This window comes from Nannobrachium achirus (assembly GCF_963921795.1).
Source record: "Nannobrachium achirus genome assembly, chromosome: 19".
NCBI lineage: Eukaryota > Metazoa > Chordata > Actinopteri > Myctophiformes > Myctophidae > Nannobrachium > Nannobrachium achirus.
Window position 1 is genome coordinate 45,241,788 of NC_137826.1, and position 23,222 is coordinate 45,265,009.

At 43.1% G+C, this 23,222-nt stretch overlaps 1 protein-coding gene across 1 annotated transcript in view; it reads right to left on the minus strand.

Moving 5' to 3' along the window:
* The window catches only part of LOC308304864 (voltage-gated potassium channel subunit beta-3-like), a gene marked incomplete at both ends in the record, with an annotated part of 110,681 nt that overhangs the window by 38,700 nt on the left and 48,759 nt on the right, over window positions 1-23,222 (minus strand). The window contains 6 exons of the mRNA XM_080749492.1: window positions 2,296-2,339; window positions 5,506-5,550; window positions 6,643-6,687; window positions 12,602-12,681; window positions 15,163-15,200; window positions 16,008-16,051. Coding sequence (XP_080605618.1) covers window positions 2,296-2,339; window positions 5,506-5,550; window positions 6,643-6,687; window positions 12,602-12,681; window positions 15,163-15,200; window positions 16,008-16,051 — 296 coding nt within the window. The remainder of the gene's footprint in view (window positions 1-2,295; window positions 2,340-5,505; window positions 5,551-6,642; window positions 6,688-12,601; window positions 12,682-15,162; window positions 15,201-16,007; window positions 16,052-23,222) is intronic.

Consider the following 23,222-nt stretch of genomic DNA (forward strand, 5'->3'; position numbering starts at 1 on the left):
ACTGCGGACCACATGTCAGAAGCCCTCTCTTGCGGACTCTTGCTGGCTCGATCTAAGATAGTATCATCCTCTGTCTGGCCAGCTGCTAAGATCTCCTCCTGTTCTTCGCTGAGTTCGTCACTCCCCTTGACACCGAGGATTTGAGGTGGATTCTGTCCCACCTGACGGTTGAGGGTCTGCCCGTAAACATTTTTATAACTCTGTGTGCGGTACCTAAACAACTGTTTTGCGCGTGCGACTTGCCTTTGTCTGGCTGATTTGTCTCCCATCCTCTGGGGTCTACCGAACGAAGGTCGATTGTTTGAATGAAGGACACTTTCATTTGCCTATATTGAATGACAAACAAAAAGATCTATAACTGTGATCCAAAACTGAAGTAGGAAACATAAGACACTCATTCTTATATGGAGAGCTCAAGGGCTTATGGACGTACTTGGTGACATCAACGCCCAAATTAGTACAACAGCACACCTACTATACTACCACTAAAAGACTGTAAAAGACAGTAAAAAAGACCATTAAAAAAATCTTATTTGAGATGTTCCTTTTAGGCAGGGTGTTTAACTGTACTTGTACTGTACTACATTTCAATTGTATTGACTATACTTGTACTCTTCTCCATTTGCATGGATTTGCATAATTACGGTAGACTGATTTTGCCGGAGGCTGCCTGACATACAGCTGTTCCCTAGGAAATGATAGGTTGCAGACATAACATCACAATGCGTCTCGCTCTGTATAAACTAAATTGTAATTGTTGTAGGAATCAGCAACTGGAAGATCTGATTATTTGGGAAGACCTTGTTCTTTCGAAGAATAAAGACGTGGTGAAAATGAAATTGCGGTTTTCACACTTTTAGAACACACCCACGTTCATAATGAGGACATGTCCATATCTATTTTGTTTTAAGTCCCTAAAAGTTTCATTTTAAGATGGGGTCTGTAATCACGAACGGACCACGTGTGAAAAGGTAAAAAAACAGCAAAAGTTGCCGCTTTTTCTTCAAAAATCAATCAATGAGTTAATGACTTCCAAGAAGGCTCAAAGAAGGAGAAGACATGAGTCACGCCCACACCACGGTCCATGCGCCATGACACTTTGGGTGGCGGAACTTGCAACGGAAGCTCGATGAATAACATTGGCGTCTATGAGCTTCGGCTGGGACAGCTCATGAACAAAAAATAATTCTGAACGATTGAGACCTTTGTTTAATCGCTCCAGGAATATAAAAGAAGACATATCACAGGTATTTTTACAATCACTTGCTTTTCGATGTGCACGGTACATAATGTTATTGAGGCAGCTAAACAGCGGCGGCGGCTTTTTCTGTCTCGGAGCTATCGCGAGATTTGAATTCCAGACGGAATGGTGGAGAGTCTCGCGATACTATCTAGTTCAGAAACGTAAATTGTGCTCTTTAGATGCCTCTATAATGTTATACATTGTTCTCACCGAAAAGCAACACAGCACAAAACAATGTGTGACATGTTTTCTTTTATATTCCTGAGCTGAGTGTTTTATAAAGGTCTCTATCGTTCAGAACTATTTTTTGTTCATGAGCTGTCCCAGCCGGCGCTCATATACTCCAATGTTATTCACCGAACCTCCGGTGCCAGTTTTGCCACCGAGAGTGTCATGGTGGATGGCCATGGAGCCTAAAATGACGTTGGTGTCCATTCCTTCTTTGATCTTCCTTGATTACTTCCAGGAAAAAGGCAAACCTCCAGCGTGATGACATACATATAGGCCCTTGTGAATATGTATGGAACTTGATTAAATTCACCTGGCATAGCTTACGTTTCTTCACTCTTGCCTGATTTTAATTAGGGAAACAGTCTTTACTTTGCTGCTACGTTCCATCTGAAAATGACGGCCATTACTCGTTTTGAACTTGAACAGTACATTAAAATATGTATCTGAAATATGTAACACATGAGGTGAGAAATAAGCAAGGCACTCCAGTACATAAACGTGTGGTGTTTCAGCTCGCTCTCTCTCTCTCTGTCTGCCCAATCAGACAGCTGCACTGCCGTGAGACCTCCTCAATCCCATTGCTGGAGGGGAGGGGGCGGGACCGACCGCCTGATTGGTTGAAAAACACCACACCACACCTCTGTCTGAGCTATAAGCTTAGCAGTAAAGGTAGAAATAGAGCCACGTCATCACGTCTTGTAAATGTATCCAATGTTTGTTTTGTGGACTGACTGACTGGAAGAGTGTTTACTTAACCCCCCAAGGACAAATGATTACTCCTTATTTTAGGTGTAATTGTGTAATGATGCATTGTACTTTACCTTCAATAATGTGTTTTCTGGACAGTCCTCTTTCAGTTTCTGCTCTGTGGGCAAACAGAATTATAGTTTAATAGGCCTACCCAGGTATTAAATGGGGGTCCATGAAACCGTTGAGAACCACTGTACTTGTGCATTAATCAGTGTACTGTACTGTATTCATTCATTGTTTACTGTATAAACACAGTAAAAGAAAAAGAAAAAAAATCCTTCCAAACCAAACCAAAATGTCTTCCTCATACATGCCGTATGTAATTGCTGTAATAACATGATTTGAGTAAAAAATATGTATGCAAAGTTAAAGCATTCTTATTTCCTTTCTTTGTTTTACTTCTACTTATTCATTTGTAGGGGTCCTTGACATGAAAAAGTTTGAAACCCACTGAACTAAAGCGTGTCAACACAATTTAACATGGTGCTACCTGAGTGACATCATGAGTTCCAGTCAGTTGAGAGCTTAGCTTAACTGACAGTCTCTTAACTTCACTTACTGCCAAAAATAACCCTGTCTGTGTAGCTCCCTGCCAGGCCCGATAAACCAGAGAATTTAATAAGCTTTAATTCAAATATTATTTTTTTATCGAAAAAGCTGAACTAAAAAAGCAGAACTAAACCTCTCGGAACGGTTTCTTCACTGACCCATTTGATGGCAGCACTATTACCATGGCAACCGGCAACCGGAAGCAGATTTCTTCCGAGCCATGGGATGGTTCAATTCGTTTATAGACCTTATTCACACCGTGGCCATCTTGGATCACATGACTTCCTGGGATAGCAGCCTGCATTACAAACCATTGTGAACAATGGAGCGATAGTCCCAAAATATGAGTTCTATTCAACCAATTTCTTTTTACCAAATTGACAAATGGGTAGATGACAACATCAACATCCCCAAAAGGATTAAATAGAAAGGTACATCCACAATATTCATGGTAGTTAGATTGCAACCTTACTGTGTACAAAGACTTGCTATCTGTGCAGTGCTTGCTCCACTATCATATTAACTATTTGTTGTTAGATTGTTTCTGATTAATATGCAAAAATCACCATACAGTAATATTAACTATATGATGGCAGAGCAAGCACTAGTCTGCACTCTGCATACTGTAGCAAGTCTTTGTACAGAGTAACACTGCAACCTAACTACCATGAATATTGTGGATATACCCTTCTATTTAATCATTTTGGGAATGTTGATGTTGTCATCTGCCCATTTGTCAATTTGGTAAAAAGAAATTGGTTGAGCAGAACTCATATTTTGGGACCATCGCTCCATTGTTCACAATGGTTTGTAATGCAGGCTGCTATCCCAGGAAGTCATGTGATCCAAGATGTGATCCAAGATGGCTGCGGTGTGAAGATGGTCTATACAACACAGGAGCCAGATTTTGTATTTATTTTGATGCTGTGGACAACGTAAACACGCACAATGCATGGTTGGGTTCCGATCGTGCACAATGGATATTCTCGCGACCACGTCAAAAGGTAAGAAAAGAAAGGCAGTGAGCTACATAGGGATTTTCTCGGGACTATCGGGGCTTGCGATCAATGAATTAATTAAATAATAGGGTCCAGGGTTCCTTGAGACCCTTATAGAAGTCTGTAAACTCAGAGAGTTATTATGGGGGTCCTTTTTGTTTGAGAACCACCAGTGGAGAAGGAGATGATGAGACTGTTTGGGGTGCGGCCGCCCGGGCCGGCCGTGAGCGACCAGACAAGGATTTTAATAAAGCCTCTGTGCTGTTCCCCCGGCTGGGCCATGGATGGATTAATGTTTGTTTTGATGTTGTCTGCATCCATTAAACCATTCAGAACGGGTACACATTATAGCGTATTATTATTTTGTGCTTTAACTATTGATATATATGATACGATATGATATTGATAATAGCAGATATACAAGCTTCTATAAGTGTCTTTTGAATCCTTCTAAGGTTTTTTGAAAAACCTATATTTCTATGTCAGCAATCTGGCTATAGCCATCGTCAAAGAAAAGGTCCTTTTCACTTAAATGGAGCTCAGTTAGTCTGTTCTTGAGAGACTACTATGTCAGTGGTTCTCAAACCTTTTCATGTGAAGGACCCCCAAAATGATATTTATTTGGCCATGGACTCCCATCACAAAATACTTTGTTCCAGGGACCACCCAGAAGCAAAATTTGAGTTACAAACGTTCGCTTTGAAAAGACATATATTCAAAGATTTGCACACATTTTCATGACTTTTTCAAAAATAGCAGATCTACAAGCTCGCAGCGCGGCACTCGGTGCCGCGCTGTGAGCGTGTATATCTGCTATTTTTCAATAGTTAAAGCACAAAATAATAATACGCTATAATGTGTACCCGTTCTGAATGGTTTAAACCTGCAGAGCATTGGAGCCAGCAGGGAGACCTGGGACTGACTGGCTGGCTGGCAGGCAGGGAAGGACAGAAGCTGCCATGGGTGACAGATGGGTGAGCGTGGGGTTTATAAGTGCTATGGACACAGGTATTGGCCCACGCACACTCGCACGCACACACACACACACACACACACACACACACACACACACACACACACACACACACACACACACACACAAACACACGCAACCCCTAATTGCTCCCGATGTGCAGGTTTGGTGCCTTGCATGGTTTCCGCCATCGGCGTATAAATGTGTGTCTGAATGGGTGAATGTAACACTGTAAAGTGCCTTGGATAAAGGCGCTATATGAAAGCACCATTTACTATTTGTTCACCATTTATCACGCACGCACGCGCACAGGCGCGGCACGCACGCACGCACGCACACACACATACACACACACACACACACACACACACACACACACACACACACACACACACATGCCTGTATACTGTCTGACACGCTAACCTAGACCAGTGTTTTTCAAACTTTTCCATGTAAAAAAAAAATAACAATTAGCCATAGCCTCTAGCTGTAGCCCCACTATTATTTATTTTATTTATTTATTTATTTATTCATTATTAGCCTATAATAATTTTCCTCTCGCTTCTATATGGCACTTGGTTGGCACACTAAGTGTTGGACAAGACAAAATCATAAAATATTCCTGGCAAATGACAGTAGGCTATATTAGATATTGGGAATGATGGAAACATAATGACAAGCCAGGCCAAAGGGCAGGAACAAATCTGAAACTGAATGACATTTATTGTACGATGATATTGATAGTGTACAAACAGACTTACTGGCCTCCCCAATAGATCTTTGTTGTGATGACATAACTCGAACGTCTGGCAAGGAAATGGGAAAGAAATTAAACATAGAAAACATATTCTTGGTAAGATACCGAATAAGACACCCACCCATACTGTAAAAAATCCATTATTTAACTGAATCAAAACTCTGTTTTTTACTGTGTACACATGTGCTACTCCCTCCCCCCTTCATAGGTATATTTAATTCATATTTTATTATATATTCTTGGGCAAATGTACATTTCTGCTTAGCTCTACTCTCCTACAGTAACACTGCTTCATTGTGTCCTCAGCCTATCAGAATGCTTGTTATATACCAAAATGACTCGGGCAGAAAGTGCTTCTAAGCTTCTAAATTATTTTGGAATGTAACAAGCATTTTGATAGGCTGAGGAGGACATACACAATAATGCACAGTGAATCAGCAGTTTTAGGAGAACAGAGTTAGGCAGTAATAAATAAAGCCAGATGAACATGACTAAAAGGCATTTTTTTTCTTTCTTTAACAGTCATGATTGCATGAGTCACCTAAACCAGGGGTTTTCAAAGTGGGTGACGGGGCACCCTGGGGTGCCACGACAGCAGTCCAGGGGTGCCGCGAGATAACTTGATAATATTTGGAATTTATTTGGACACTTAAAAAAATATTTAGTATCATTTTAAACTTGAAGTAAAAACGTATTTTCAGTCAGTTCTAACCAAAATGGCTATTATCTCAACGTTTTCCTCGCAACATAATGGCTAAAAATATGCTGTAAATATAAGGTGCTGGGAGTGAAAATGATGAAATAATGCAGGGGTACCTCGGATGAAAAAAATATTTATAGGGGTGCCCTGAGCCAAAAATGTTTGGGAACCCCTGACCTAAACGACTTATAGGCAGAAAGTTTTTTTTTTTTCTTCTTCTTCTTCTTTCCTGAACACCTTAAACATATGACTTGAGGCTAACGATGTGTCTCAAAAGGCAATTTCATGTTGTACTCATTAACGATAATTAAGTCGGGATACTCAACGAGAGGGAAAAAAAATAATACTCGCTTATGGAGGCTTCCAAGAGATGATTGATGATAAGAGGCAGACAACAGTTATGCACGTGAGACAGATTATGAAAATGAATAATAATATCACCTCCACCCTTTCTTCTTGATGATGTTCCCTAGAGTTACTTCAGCCCTGTGGAGAGAGAGAGAGAGAAAGACATCAATATGTCAGCGTGCTACACAGTAAACCTGTTAACACAGTCTGTCCAGGGGTCGTCAATCAATATGTCCCTACACGGACAAGACTGTGTCCGTGGCAAAGACTCTGCGTCCTCCGCGGCAGGTTTTAGGATTGTTCTTTTTCACACATCATTGTGATGTTCTTATTTTGATCATATAAGAAGACCCATTACCTGAATGTCAAGTCTAACAGGCTTTCTTGAGAATATCGTCACTGTCGGGCAGAAACCTCGTATCGCCAAGTTTCAAATGTGTAAATTTTTTCGCAAAGTAAAGCCCTGCTTCATCAAACAAGGCCTTCGCACAAAAAGTAGTGAAAACAGCAGATCTACAAGCACACAACGACCGCGAGGCGTTGTGTGCTTGTAGATCGGCTGTTTTCACCAGTTTAAATCATTTTTGAGCGGTGGTAAACCGCTCCATAGAGTGGCTGGGTGTGTGTCTGTAGCCACTTTTTCCTCAGCGTTTTGCCATAGCATTGTGTGTGTGTAGCATAGCCTGTACATCCTAGACTTAAATCCTAGTCTGAAGACGTTATGCAAGCATGACCAACGCTCACTTCACATTGGGTGTGATTTTTTAAATAATATATACAAAACAAACGGTTTTGGACATACGAGGTTTCCACCCGACAATGACGATATGTACCGGTATGACTCTTATTCACTATGACACTATGTATGGCACATTAACAGTTTGGCTGCCACGGGAGGGATATACCGCCCGACACTTCCTGCGCAATCTTGCCAATTAAAAAGTTGGGAGGGATATACCGCCCGACCCTTTTTTTTCATATTACAGTAGTACAGTGTTGGATCTATGCGGTAACCAAGATACAGCCCTTTTGGACGATGGGACGGTCGTCATGCATGACAATTCAGTGGCGTCAGTTCAGAACAAGCTAAGGTATGGCAACATGACTGGTGTCTGGTGAAGACACCAGTCATGTTGCCATACCTTAGCAACAGGCACGATGAAAAGTACATTTTTATTATTTCCCCCTGTCAAGGTATGGCAGCTGCATACCCCTGCCATACCCAATTGACGCCCCTGCATGACATCACACGCTCATTTGACCAAATTCAAGCATGCTGGTTGGCCGGTTCCCCCCAGAAACAAGGGTCTCAAAGAGTTCAGTGACTTTTACCGTGGACACACAGCAATCAGAGGGAGAGAGAGATATATTGAGAGAAAGAGCGAGAATCAGAAGCAGCAGAGAATTTAGTTATAAAATCATTAGATTTAGTATTATTTAGAGAGATAGGCAGCCGAATCATGCCCCGCATCCCGTGGTCTCTCCCCGCGCCGGGTCAGCGGAGTGGCGACATGTCGGAATGGAGAGCGACACCCCCCCGCGCCATGCCCCGTGGACAGTCTGACTCTGGACACCAAGCCCGCAGTCAACGGCGGTGGCCGGCGCTCTTCCACGATCGGTTCATCAGCGACTAGCGAGGGCCTCTGCTGCTACATCCACTGCCTCGATTTTGGATCTGGCGGCGAGAAGAGCTCCTACGGGCGATCGGTTCATCGAAGGCCTCGGCTGGTAGGATCCACGGCCTCGATTTTGGATCTGGCGGCGAGAAGAGCTCCTACGGGCGATCGGTTCATCGAAGGCCTCGGCTGGTAGGATCCACGGCCTCGATTTTGGATCTGGCGGCCAGAAGGCAGAGCACCGATTGCTGCCGTTTCACCCCGCGCCCTGTAGGATGCACTGCGAACCCGGTAAGCGTTACAAACTTTATGTTCTCTGTTTCACTTTGTTCTATACGTCTGTCTTTCAATGTTATATGAGATCAGTGCTGTGGTCTACCTGTAACGGTAACGCACGTATACGGGGTCTGCTGTCGGACTTGGCCGACTTGTGACACCCTCGCGGGCACAGGGCGCCGCCAGCCGCTGGCCTCTATACCTCCGTGATGGAGGAAAAATAAAATATGAATAGCGTCTGCCCTCTTGAACCTTTCAAAGTAGCGTATTTGATAGGGATTATGCACAATAGCGTCTGCCCTGGCCAAACGAATAGTGGGTGATCGTCTAGAACACACCACTGAGATGCATAAAGTGTGGTTCCTGTTGAAATAAGCCATGAATATGTAGCCTACTTCTTTCTAATGCAAGCTTGTAATACATTCTTCAATCAATCAATAAGCCTGACCTGCTATTGTTTTTTTTTCACGTAGGGTGCAAACAGAGCTATGTCGCATTGTGACATTTTATATATATACAGGGTACAAATAGCAGCATTATTTTCCTACATAAAGGTATCAGCTCTGTTTCATACTGTATGTGCAGTAGGTCTAGATGTCAATCCATGGTTTGTAGTAGCTGTAAGTTCCACCAACTTCTTCCAGTAAGAATACATTTCTTTATAGTTTAGTTTTTTATCGTGTGTGTATACCTAGATAGATAGTTTAGTAATACAATCTGTGTGTGTGTGTGTGTGTGTGTGTGTGTGTGTGTGTGTGACATAATAACCTATCAAATCGATCTACAAATCTACAGTAGTTATGTCAGTCTATAGGCTCTGCCAGCAGAGCCAATAGACTGGCATAGCTGTAGATTTGTATCAAAGCAGAGCCCATAGAATTCAGTGGCCACGTATATATACATACATTTGAAATTATTTAGACTAGTGAAAACAGCCGATCTACAAGCACACAACGCCTCGCGGTGCGAGGCGTTGTGTGCTTGTAGATCTGCTGTTTTCAGACGTATACAGACGTATCATTTAGTATTTTTTTTTCTTCTATCATATACAGGGCCCGTGGAGTCTGACTGGATGGAGGAAGGATGGGATCCCACAGTCTACCCATTCCCTGCTACGCCATGAGCTGCTGGAGACGATCTGCAACCAGACCAATGACAACGCAGAGGACAGTATGATGGCGGAGATAGCAATAGCGGAGGAGTCAGGTCAGGTCACTGTAAGGTTCGCTTCCTGGACCAATGTCACTCTATGGGAGCTGAAGAACTTCTGGGACTTCTCTTCCTCGTTTCCCAGAACAATGAACACACACGAACACACACACACACACGCACACACGCACGCACGCACGCACGCACGCACGCACGCACGCACGCACGCGCGCACACACACACACACACACACACACACACACACACACACACACACACACACACACACATACACATACACATACACATACACACACACACACACACAGGGTGAACCGTACCATCTAGTGGCCAACTACAAATAGACATTGTTGTGCTGCCTGCCTTAGAATACAGTACTTTATTTTGACTTTTATATTCTTTTATTTATTCTTTACTTGCTGCACATTTATTTTATTTTACTTTTGTGAAGTCATATTTGTGATTTTTTTTTTTTTTTTTTTTTAATATTTGTAAATATTGTTGAACATAAATATGTTCATGCTGGATGTGTGAGGTACTCACCAGGGTTAGGGTTCGATGTTGCCATAAAATAAAAGGTTGACATCGCTTTTCTGACTTTTTGTCTTCCTGACCTTCTAGACCAGGTAAAAACACAGTGAATTCACAGTGCATAGTTCTATCAAACTGTAAGACAACTTCCACCTTCTGAGTCATTCCATACTTTTTCACTTTGCCCCCTTGAAACTAGACGATGGTACAATATTTTTTAAACTTTTTTTGCAGAGAATGAAAGCTGGTTTCACATTCTTTCTGTCAAGGGTACTTGTGTTCCGTTACCATTTACCAATTTGTCGCTATGGCTTCCTAAAGTTTTTTTTCTTTGAACTCAAATATCTCAGAATCTAGATTTCTGAGGTTATTGACTGGTTTGCGCAGTGCGCACTCTCGAGCACCTATCTCCAAAACCGCTCACCGAAATCACTCCAAAAATTTTTTGGTAAAAAAAAAAATCCTCTTTTACCAAACCTCCCATTTTTGTTCCGATGTGAATATCGGATCATTTTCAATATATTCCCTGGAATCGGGGCAGAATGAATGGGACCTAATGGTGGCATTGGTCAGGGTGGGGGGCCGGGGGGGTCTGGCAGTCAAAGTGTTAAGATGTCCCATAACTCTGAGAGTGACAAATAAACACTCTCAGAGTTACAGACTTGTTATGGTCATTCAGGGCTATAGCTCTTACAGTGTTTCTGGTAATATTATTGTCCACTCATTTTGTCCATGGCAACATTTTTATTTTGACAAAGGCAGTATAGAGAGAGACCAGGATTACTGCATGTTTTTTGTGAGGGTACCTAGTAGTGCCGTACATGGCAGCAGCCGTGCACCCTTAAATGCACAAATACATTTCGTTGTACTGTGAATGTGCTTGTATGTGTACTGTACTTTGGAAATGAGTTGATCGTTGACAATGAAACTGTGCCTGTACCTGTACTGTATTGTTACAATGACAAATAAACTCTAATCTAAATAATCTAATCTAGTACTACCTACCCTAGGAGACACGGGGAGAACATACAAACTCCAAACAGAAAGGCCCTTTTGCCAACCCCGCCTAGGGTATGGACACTGATGAGGTGGAGGAGAGAACATGCCCCCAGTGCCCACATCGTCCCCAGCGGGAATCGAACCCAGGACCTTCTAGCTTTATGTGCTTCATTTCTACTACTTATCGTGTACTTTTTTGTACTTTAGACATGTGAAGATAACCTGTATATCATCGTTGTCCGGTGGAAACCTTGTATGTCCAAAACTCTTTGTTTTGCATTTATCATTTTAAAAATGATTTACACTAGTGAAAACAGCTGATCTACAAGCACACAACGCCTCGCACACCACGAGGCGTTGTGTGCTTGTAGATCTGCCGTTTTCTCAACCTTTGTGCGGCCTTGTAGCCTATGATGAAGCAGGGCTTTACTTTGCGAAAAAACATACAAATTTGAAACTTGGAGATACAAGGTTTCTGCCCGACAGTGAGCCGGGGAGCCACTGTGCCAAAATGAGAGAAGACCTGTGATGTCATGACATACTCAAAATTTTAGTTTTTCCTATTAATTTGGTCAATAAGGTACACAGAATGAGAGGCCTGCTCTGCCGGAAACATTGCGAAAAAAGGTTTCCCATTGACTTCACTATACTGGAAAAAACACACAAAAAGAATATGCTTTAAATAGTATGTGAGGGGTCAAACTAAGGGTTCTTCATGATTCTGAATCCACTGCAAGCATTTGTTTTGCAGGAAAAACATTCCTTGTGCTAGATTTCAGCCTCTCAAACCTGTGAAAAGTGATGAGTCATCACTTTTCACCGTTATTTTGGTCCGTTTTCTAGCCCAAGGAATGTTTTTCATGCAAAACAATTGATTGCAATGGATTCAGAATCATCAAGAACCCCTAGTTTGACCCCTCACATGCTACTTAAAGCATATTTATTTTGGTGTGTTTCTTTCCTGTATGGTGAAGTCAATGGAGTGAATATACAAAATGGCCATAACTTTTTTTTCGCAATGTTTCCGGCAGAGCAGGCCTCTCATTCTGTGTACCTTAATGACCAAATGAATAGAAAAAACAAAAATAAAAAGTATGTATGGGGCTTTTAAGCCGTGACATTATTTTGTAGTCAGACCTCCAAGCAGATTTATTGTCAATATCTGTCCCTCGCTATTTCAACAGTTCCGAGACAAAAATAACGACTAAAGTATAATTCTACCACTTTCCTTTCAACAACAAAGAGAAGAGAAATTAGTAAATAGTAAAAATATTAAAAAGATTCACGGGCGCTGCGGCCTTTTGGCCCCAAAAGTTCTCCTCTGCCTACAAAATGATGTCAGACTTAACAGCCCCATTCTTTGAGCTTTTGGGCCTGTGGCTCCCCGGGCTAAACAAAATTGCCGACCCAAACGGGGGTTCCCGACTCACAGTTTGAGAAGCACCGTATTAAACACTGACCTGCCGGAGGCGTACACCTCTGCCGTGTCGAACAGGTTGACTCCGGCCTCGTAAGCTATGGTCATCAGGTTCTCAGCCATCTGCATGGGACAAGAACACACAATATACAGTGAGACAGAGTGACACTGTATGGCAGGGTTCCCCAATTAGTTTTCCCCAAGGGCCAAATTATGTCTAGGGTACCAAGCTGAGGGCCACAACATTGCAGAGGGCGACGGCGGCGTTCCCGCTACTCCAGCGACTGCGACAGTTCAGATATCGTCGTCGTTGGGTGAAAAATTTCCAAAACCATTCGTTTTGCATTTATCATTTTAAAAAATATTTAAACTAGTGAAAACAGCTTGTAGATCTGCTGTTTTCACTACTTTTGTGCAACGGCCTTGTATGATTTGCGAAAGAACGTATTTGGAGATACGAGATTTCCACCCGACAACGATGATATACTAGTGTTGTTGCTGCTCTTATACCACCATTATTACTGGGGTTGGTGTGGGCCAGACAGTAGCCCCCCGCGGGCCGCAAATGGCCCGCGGGCCGCCTATTGGGGAACCCTGCTGTATGGAATAAAAATACAATCTACAGTCAGCAAGGGTTGACACTAAGGCCACACTTAGTCGACAACGGCCTCTAGAGAAAACGGCAAAGTCCTGTTGTGTTCTCACTTTTACCTCTGCATTTACACAGTGACGCATCAGCGAATGAAACGCTGTGGTGTGCTTGCCATGTGGCTAGGTATGGCTAGGTACGGCTCCCCTATACCTCCAAAACCTGATCAACCCCCACAACCCCACCCGTTCACTCAGATCAGCCAACACAGGAATGCTGACAGAACCCTCGCTGAAAACCCCAGGACAAAAATCCACTCGTCCTAGACAATTTGCCCTCCTGGCCCCCAAACTGTGGAATAAACTCCCTGTCGCACTTAGAACTACAGACTCACTCCCTCTTCAGACTCGACCTAAACCCAGAGCACTAACACTCCCCTTCCCTCGATGACCATACATGAAGCTAGATAGCATTTTTAGGTTTTAGAAAAGTTTTTTTTTTTTTACTGATTAGGTGCGTGGTCTACCTATGTTATTGTTTTTCTAGATTGATATTCCTATGCATTTGTTACATTGTTGTTGATGTACTGACATTATCTTGCTTATTATACTGATGTATTACCTGCTTATTGAAAGTCGCTTTGGATTCAAAGCGTCTGCTACAGGCATTGACACTAAGGCTTGCCCACCTGCCCCTGGCAGGTAAATAAAACTCTTGGGCAGGTGAAGTTTACTTTCAGGTTGCCTGCCCGGGCACATGCTCATTTGAGAGGGAACGCAACAACCGTCTATAAACACAATACCAGATATCTGTCTAAACACTTGAACGTGGACAGAGCCATCTTCGGTCTGTGGAATGTAAAATAAGAACACTCTTTACATATAATGTGCTGTTTTCACCGTTGCTACACTTAAAAATATAAAATAACAAGTGTGAACCCATACCCATTTTTTTCACACTTCACACAGCCCCAGCAAGTAAAAAGAAAAAATGTTAAATTGAACAGTAATTCAATTCATTTTACCTATCATTTTATAATGGATGAGTTTGGGCAAGTGGGCATGACCTTTGGGCTGTTGGCTTTGCAGCGTGCAGCCGACGTGAGCCATGACATCACACGTTTTGCAGGATTTCATGTAACTTGCCGGTTAAGATTTCCACTCTGGAAGGTATTTTGACTTTGCGGATTCAACCTCCGAAAACGCAGTTGTCGACAGAATATCTGACATTTTATATCGCCGGTTTCTCCAGAAACTGTGGTCGTGTCAACGGTCTCAGACGCGCTCAGTCGGGAAAGCACAGGTCACGTTCTACTTGCCCAAAGGTCATGCCAAGTGAAAATAGTGAAAATAGCGAGCTCACAACATGCGTCGTCTATTTTTTTGGGCCATTTGTCGTACGACAAAGCATCTACAGAGCTTATAAGTGGTTGTAGAGCAGGTGCCTGGACCAAAAGGAACACGGTAATAAAAGCAGACAGAGGGTTGTGCACACTGTCTCTCCCCTAAGTGCAATTTACTGGCAGCAGACAGTATATGGGTAGGGTGGAGGATGTGCCAATAAATTGCACTTAAGGGAGAGCTACAGTACAGCGGCCAGAAGCTCTCTAGTGTGGATCTCTGCTGGGCAGCTTGCCCTCAGAAGACCCGTCCCGTCTGGAACACGTCCAGAATGACTGCTTTATAGCTGTAATTATAGCATCGTTTTGGCTACGGACACAAAAACCCCGGCCAGGAGCCTGTAGTTATGAGAGGATTTCTGGAATGGAAAAAGCATAATATTTACGTTGAAGATACACATCTTTTGCCTTTGTATCAGCTGTGTGGTTTGTTTTAAAGTTTTTAGATCTTCTTGACAAATGTTTTTTCTCTCTCTCTCTCTCTCTCTCTCTCTCTCTCTCTCTCTCTCTTTCTCTGTGGAATTAGAAAGTAACCTCTGAGGCATTTTTACAATGATCAATCAGGAGAAGAGGAAATACTTTTGACGAGCAGTAGTAGAAAGCGAATAATGCTCACCTCGTCAGAGATCTGCGATCCAAATGTCACCCATGTACCTGGAGAGACGGAGAGAAACACTCACACACATCAAGCATCCTTACACTATAACTGGGTAGTCAGAGATCTCCACCAGAATAGGGATGCTAGGGTTCAAGTGGTTAATGTAAAAACCCCCCTGAGGCCCCCCTGTAGTAACTCTGAGGACCCCCTATAGGGGTCCCGGACCCCCTGTTGAAGAGCCATGGATTAGGCCATGGTCCTTCATATTGTGACGGTACTATCACGACTGCAGGGTTTCCAAAAGTAGCTCTTTGCCAAGAGCTGTTTGCTGTTAGGTGCCAGACATTTTGGTAGGTCAACACCTCCATTCCAGTCTGGCTATGTGAGACTAATTGGGCAGCTTCAGCACTAGAATGTTTTTTTTGGGGCGGAGAAACTGGCTGCCAGTGGAAGAATGAACAACATGAGCCATAATTGAATCTGTTGTTTATTGTGCTATTCTTGTACAATAGACCTTTTTTTTACCACCACAATAGTTTAAGAAAGTTTCTAAAAGGTTGTGTTCCATTCAGGTACATAGTATGCTGCTCATTGCTTCATTGTAACGTCCTTGTTTACCCAGTTATTTCATGTCAATGATAATGGTTGCCGTGAAAAATGTACGGGCCCTTAATCCAACTCTATGTTATTGGAATTAAGGAAGGAAGGAAGGAAGGAAGAGAGGATGGAAGGGAGGGAGGAAGGAAGGAAGGAAGGAAGGAAGGAAGGAAGGAAGGAAGGAAGGAAGGAAGGAAGGAGAGAAAGAAAGAAAGAAAGAAAGAAAGAAAGAAAGAAAGAAAGTTTGCTTATATCAGCCAACTCACCTAAACCCAAGCAGGACACACGTAGACCCGACTTGCCAAGGTTTCTGGGGGAACAAAGAAGAAAGAAAAGTTGAGGACATTTAAAATGTAACACATTGTAACTGTACATGCATTCATTGGTGTCCTCCTGCATATTAACCTGAGCATTAACCTGTGGTAAAGTAATCCTATTACACACACACTATTAGCAGCATCCACTTTCTACAACCAGAAAAGTATTCTGGCGATTTTCTTTTAACCAGAGGTTCGGGCCGTTACACAGCCATCACATCTCAAGTTCAGGCCACTACGCGACCCTCACGCTTACGTGGCACCGCTGATCCGACCGAAAGGTTTCTCATCAGCAGGGCAAGAAAGAGCAGTGGTGGCTGAGTGGTTAGTGTCCACACCTAGGACTCCGGAGGCCCTAGAGGTCGCAGGTACGATTCCCCACTCCAGCTACCACTGCTCCCCTTCCCCCTTGCGCTCCTTGTGGGCATCACTGGGTTGAGTTCAGCTGGGTCAAAGCTGATAAAAAAAAAGCAGCTGGGTTGGGCTGCGATATCTGAATTTCCCCCGCGGGAGGAGTAGGTATTCATTCATTCATTCAAAGGATCAGCAGGGCAAGATGTGGCTTCTGATTGGCTGAAACGGGGGTAGGGAGCGCTCACTCAGCTGTGTCAGTGTGGAGTGGACGTCAAGTTTTTACTAACCCCAACTAACCTCAGTAAAACTATGCCTAATGTGATGACATTATTCCTAATGTGACGGAAGTATACACAAAGTGGCGAAATTATGCTTTAACCCAGAGCCAAAATGAGCGCTCCCTTTGCCCCGATCATCCTAGGGATACAATAATAGCATCCATCCTCTTCAGTTTCATACAGCAGCCTGACGGCGATGTATAGCATCCTGCTGACGGCGTTGGGCACGGACGTCACAGCTTGGTATCTCAGTGTCACTATAGGCTGGACTTGAAACGTTCTTAGCAGCCTTTCTGTTCCTATAGCCATTTGGCCATTTGTGTTTACTGCTGTCATCATGATGAGGTCACACTAGGTCATACATGTCCAGTGGACTTTGACTCCGTATAATGTGTGCATTAGACAATAGACAGGGCATTTGACTCCATTGTACTGTATGTGGATAATGTGCATCTGGCAGGGCATTTGACTCCATATGTGCATTTGACCGGTTTCTGTTGTGTCTGACTTCAGTGCAAATCGAATATACATATCGTCACTGTCGGGTAGAAACCTTGTATCTCCTAGTTTCAAATGTATTCATCATACAAGACTGTCGCACAAAACGACACAAAAAGTGAAAATAGCATATAATAATAATAATATAATATATAATAGCTTGTCGATCAGCTATTTTCACTATTTTAAATCATTTTCAAAATGATAAATACAAAATGAACGGTTTTGGACATACAGGGTTTCCACCCAACTACCCATTCATCAGATAGTTTTTTTGTTGTTGTTGTTGTTGTTTGTCTCATCGCTTTCATTTTCACTTGTTTATCCTGAGCCCTGCATGAGTCCTATCTTTCCTGATTGGATTAAATCTCTACCTGAACTGTATTGTCTGTTGCCTGAAGAGGCAGCAGGGACCCCTTTACTAAACAAACGTTCTGTAGGGACCCCTTTACTAAACAAACGTTCTGTAGGGACCCCTTTACTAAACAAACGTTCTGTAGCAATGATTACTATGGGAATATAGAGATATTTAACTCTCATTTTACCACACATGGCAAGTCTATGGATGAAAGTAACACAAATACAACTATAGCGCCCAGTTGTGTATTATGTTTTCTACAAAGTGTTTATGGTTTGAATTGAAACGATACATCCATACATTGTTGAATTGTCTCCGGGCCCCTGAACGCGGAGTAATCTAAAATGACTTATTTTCCATCAATAATGAAGCCTTGAATTCACGGATCTTTAGATTTGCAAGCATTCCTGAGCCAATAATTTGATGGCCATCGGAATCTCAGCCTCGGGTGGAGAGACGTTGGTCTGCTGATCATCAAATTATTGGCTTTTAACTCTCCTACTGCCAGATTATTTATTTATTTATTGGGTCTGGCGCCATCAAAAAGCGGCTTACCTTTGCGACGTTATAGTAGATAGACAGACAGACATTTATTTATTTATTTTTATTTTTTTTGGTTGTGCAATAGTGCACTTTGGTCTGCCAGGCAGCAGAGGGCGGCGTCATGCGAGAATGAATGTGAATTTGCCTGTTATGTGTTGAAGAAGAAGAAGACCAGTCACTGGCCACAGAGCCTCAGAGCCAGAGAAAATCAACAAGGAAGTGAATTGTTCTCCGTTGATGTTAACGCATAATGGATTTTTTACACCATCACCGCGGAAAATGTGTTTACAGTAGACGGCCGCGCGACGCCTCATCAGCTTACAGTCATCAGACGAACGAACCGAACGAGCGCCGTATTGGCATCGAGGTTCTGTAAAAAATGGGGCGAACGTGAACGTTCGAAGCGGCGGGAGAGTTAATGTGATTAAAAAACAAAATATTATTTCTTGAATTCAAGGCTTTATGAGGTGTGTAATTGATCGAAGTAAAGGGCTGTCCATACTTCGACCGAAACGCAAGATTTCGGTCAAAAGGTCCTTTTCGACCATAAAATGATGTCCCTCGGGACTTCTGAAAAGCATTAGACCGAATGAGAGTTCGGAAATGTGCACGTCGGAAAACACAACTCACTGAACATTTCGGTCGAAGTATAGACGTAAGCCATTTACCATGAGAGGGAGTGGGTTGTTGGCTGATTTACCACTGTTTCAGGGTTGTGGCACGAGGCGAAGCCGAGTGCAAAACAACCTACCACTTTTACCATATAAATGAAAGAAAACACAGTTGTAACTTGCAAGGATCTTTAGTTACAATCATTAATTGTTTCAGTGGGCGGGGTCCATGAGCCAACTCAAGGTTGTTGACTGATTTACCACTGTTTTAAGCCAATCAGAATCCAGTATTTGAACATGTGACCACAAAAAGTGGTAGAAAGGCCTTTAGTATTCTGTTCTGCTCTGCTCTGCTCTGTTCTGCTCGGCTCTGCTCTGCTCTGCTCTGTTCTCCATGTTTGTGCTGAGGTGTGCAGCTCTGCACTCCATTATAATGAGACAGACTGGTTGGGGAGTCAGCTGTGTGGAGAGGACGGCACGGGCACAACCAACCAACCGCAGTGGAAGCGTGTCGCTTCCCTCGCCGTCTTCCTTTTATCTCCAGCGAGCTGCGAGTTGTCTTGCCTCGCCTCGCCTCTCTGTCTGTCTGTCTCTCTCTGTTTCTGTCTGTCTGCCTGCACATAGAATCTCACAACTGAAAGATTTGATGTAAGATGCTTCTGAACGAACGTGTTGCTAGTTTGACCACTTCAAATGCGCTAATCTTCCAATAATAACCGAAAATAGCCTATTATCGGCTGTTTTCTCTGCACATGCTTCCATAGGAGACATGCTGCTGCTGGCTTCTATGTAGGGATGGGACGATACGCGATATTATCATTTATCGTGATAAACACTCACGATAATCGTATTGTGGTGGAGATTTAATTTATCGCGATATCGTTCTCCGTCATGCACTGGGATCAATTCACCTTTTATTTGCCGAGCTGCATATCCTCTATAATTGGTAAAAGGTACTTATAATATATATACTTGATACAGTCTTTTTTTTTCACTCTTTATCAAATGTCTTAGCCAAAAAAAAAGCCGATCTACAAGCTCACAACGCATCACGTTGTGACGCGTTGTGAACTTGTAGATCTGCTATTTTTTGGCAAATGTTCCCGCCCCAGGATAATGGATTTTGATTATCGTGATAATATCGTAAATCGCGATTTCTTTTGTCACAATAATCGTGATATGAAATTTTCATATCGTCCCATCCCTACTTCTATGACAATCACAATTGAGAGGCATGGTGACTGAGAACTTGTCTGTCTGTCTGTCTGTCTGTCTGTCTGTCTGTCTGTCTGTCTGTCTGTCTGTCTGCCTGCCTGCCTCCCTCCGCCACAAATAGCCCAATGGGAAGAGACAGGCTGTCAGAGTGTTTAGCCTCGGGCGGACGAGCCCCAGCTTCTCTTCTCTCTCTCTCTCTTTTATTTTTTATTTTCCCCGTGTTCTATTTTTATTGCCCAGGCCCAATCTATTTTTAGAATTGCTGCATATGTAAGCATTCGTGTGCCATTGTTTCATGAGTAATGTTGTGGCCATGAGAGCGTACGTACTACGTAGCCTACCGTGTGTGTGTGTGTGTGTGTGTGTGTGTGTGTGTGTGTGTGTGTGTGTGTGTGTGTGTGTGTGTGTGTGTGTGTGTGTGTGTGTGTGTGTGTGTGTGTGTGTGTGTGTGTGTGTGTGTGTGTGTGTGTGTGTGTGTGTGTATAGTTGCCTATTTCCTGCCGTGTGTCGGGTGGAAACCTCATATGTCCTAAACTGTTACTTTTTCAGGATTCAAATTCCAAAGCATCAAAAGTAGCAGATCTACAAGCTAAAGACGCGTTGCTTCGCACCGCGTTTCGACCTTGTGGATCTGCTACTTTTGTTGCTTTGGTGTGATGCTGTAGTATTGAAAACCCCTGCCATAGGTAACCTCAGAATGCTTCATACAGTGAAGGAAGCAGCAGTCAGTCACTCCTCCTCCGTCTCTCTCAGACATACAGTACTGTACTGTACCTTTGTCAGAAATAACGTCTCAGCGTTTATTTGGAGACGCAAGCTGAGCAGGTTTTATTTTGGAAACGTGGGGTGAAAACACCAGATAGCACACATAACACTCTGCGCTAAGCAGGATTTTCTCAACCGCCCACCAAAGAAATCATTATGAGTAAATCCAAAATATACGCCGTGTATGAGCCTACTACTGAAGGCATATCTGTTGTCGAACCACTTTAAGCCCTATTTTATACTGCATTTTAACAAACTTGTTTACATTTATTTTTATTCTCCTTACCTATAATGACGTGACCGAAATAGGGATATACCAGGTTGACGCGTGTTTAAAAACCACTTAAATCCTATGTCGTCTAGTCTATTACCTTTTGATGTATTCAAATTCGAAAGCGTCAAAAAGTAGCAGATCTACAAGCTTGAAGCGCGTCGCTTCACGCAGCGTTTCAAGCTTGTGGATCTGTTACTTTTGATGCTTTTGTGTGACGTTGTAGTGTGATCAAGTAGGGCGTTAATTTAAAGAAACACACACACACACACACACACACACACACACACGTAGCCTACATTAAAGATGCCGTGCTGTGATCTTTTCCCCCCACAACATGATCATCAGGTATTATGTTTATACTTGGAGGAAGATTGTTTTTTCACACAAACAAAGTTAGAATATGGAGATGGGAGGTTTCTGCCCGACAGCAACGATATATTGATAGGTGTTCTCTAACATTGCATTCTAACAGCGGGCAACAGCGGGCGACGGTCGGCCGTATTTTTCAGAAGTGCGTTACTTGTCAATGGGACCCGGCAACTACTGGGTCAGGCGAAGAAAGTGATGGTGGAAAACACCTCCCAGAAATATAAAATATTTTATCTTTTAGATTTAGACGATATCGCCCCAGAGTCACCGACTGTTACCCACAGTTAAAGGGTCTATACTTGTGGTTCCCCTCCCCTTTCCCTCTAGTCCGAATATTTTTTCCAAATGTTCCCCTCTTATGACCCCAGAATAGGGAAGCTAGGGTGGGTCTGTGGTTAAGCCAATCACGCTGCATTCAGGCTGCATGGTTGAGCCAATTACGCTGCATTCAGGCTGCATGGTTAAACCAATCACGCTGCATTCAGGCTGGTTGAGCCTATCACTGGCACTCTATCTCTGAAAGGAGGACTGGCTCTCATCTTATCATAGGAGGGTAATTGGAGCAACATTTCAGGCTAGTAGGGCCAGCGGGGTAAACTACATTTCACCGTGTTCACAATGAATGAGCATATGTCTGACTGTGTTCTACTTTCACTGCTACGCCACGGCCTTGCTTGGGTTCACACTTTCGGGAGAAAAAGAAAATACCCCAGGTTGTTTTGAGGATAGATGCAAATTATTTTTCACACAATGATTGAAGAGTTTCATTCTCTAGTTTAACCACGTAACCGTGTATAAACCCTAGTGTCCCAGTTTTGAGGTTGAACATTGGCAAACAAAATAGCAGGTCGGCCTGCAAGATTGTAGTATTATCCCAGGGTCCCTTGGGGAACCCTGGTTAATATAAGAAGGCTATATATGTACAGTATGTATGTAGAGCAGGGGTCTTCAACATTTTTCAGGCCAGGGACCCCTTTAGCTGAGAGAGAGATGAAGCAGGGACCCCCACTACATGTTGGATTCATCTTACATTTACCCACTGAAACCTCAAAACCTTGTAAACCTGACCTCTGGCTCTGTACTTGGCCTTTCTTCCCTCTACACCGAAAATAGCCGATCTACAAGCTCACAATGTGTCACAGACACGGAGGTCCCTCTAGGGGTCCTGGACCCCCTGTTGAAGACCCCTGATGTACTTTAGGGCTTCAGAAAAAAATATTTTATGTTGATTTGTTGATTATACATTTTTGTATTACTATTAAAAAAAACATGCTTCTATATAATTACCGGATTAACCCACATCAGGGCTTAATTAAGGTTCTTTTAATTGCCCGGCCCTAGAATGGAGTCATCAGTGGGCTTGGTGACACATGGACTGGCGTGTGTTTCAATTACAATATTATTGTGAGAATAGATGCTCTCTATCATTTAGGAAATGGAAATCAGTCTGTTGCAGTCGGCATCATTAGCAATAACGTTTAGCAGCATGGAGAGAGAGAGAGAGAGATGCAGAGATACAGAGATACACAGAGAGAGAGAGAGAGAGAGAGAGAGAGAGAGAGAGAGAGAGAGAGATACAGAGATACAGAGATACACAGAGAGAGAGAGAGAGAGAGAGAGAGAGAGAGAGACAGAGAAAGGACAGATGGAGAGAGAGTACGGTCTGATGCTCCTCTCTTAGAACATTCCTCTGTCCCGCAGGAACGTACGTGTGTGCGTGTGCGTGTGCGTGTGTGTGTGTGTGTGTGTGTGTGTGTGTGTGTGTGTGTGTGTGTGTGTGTGTGTGTGTGTGTGTGTGTGTGTGTGTGTGTGTGTGTGCGTGCGTGCGTGTGTGTGTGTGTGTGTGCGCGTGCGTGTATTATAACCGCATTGAACCTGACACCCCTATTTGGGCACCAT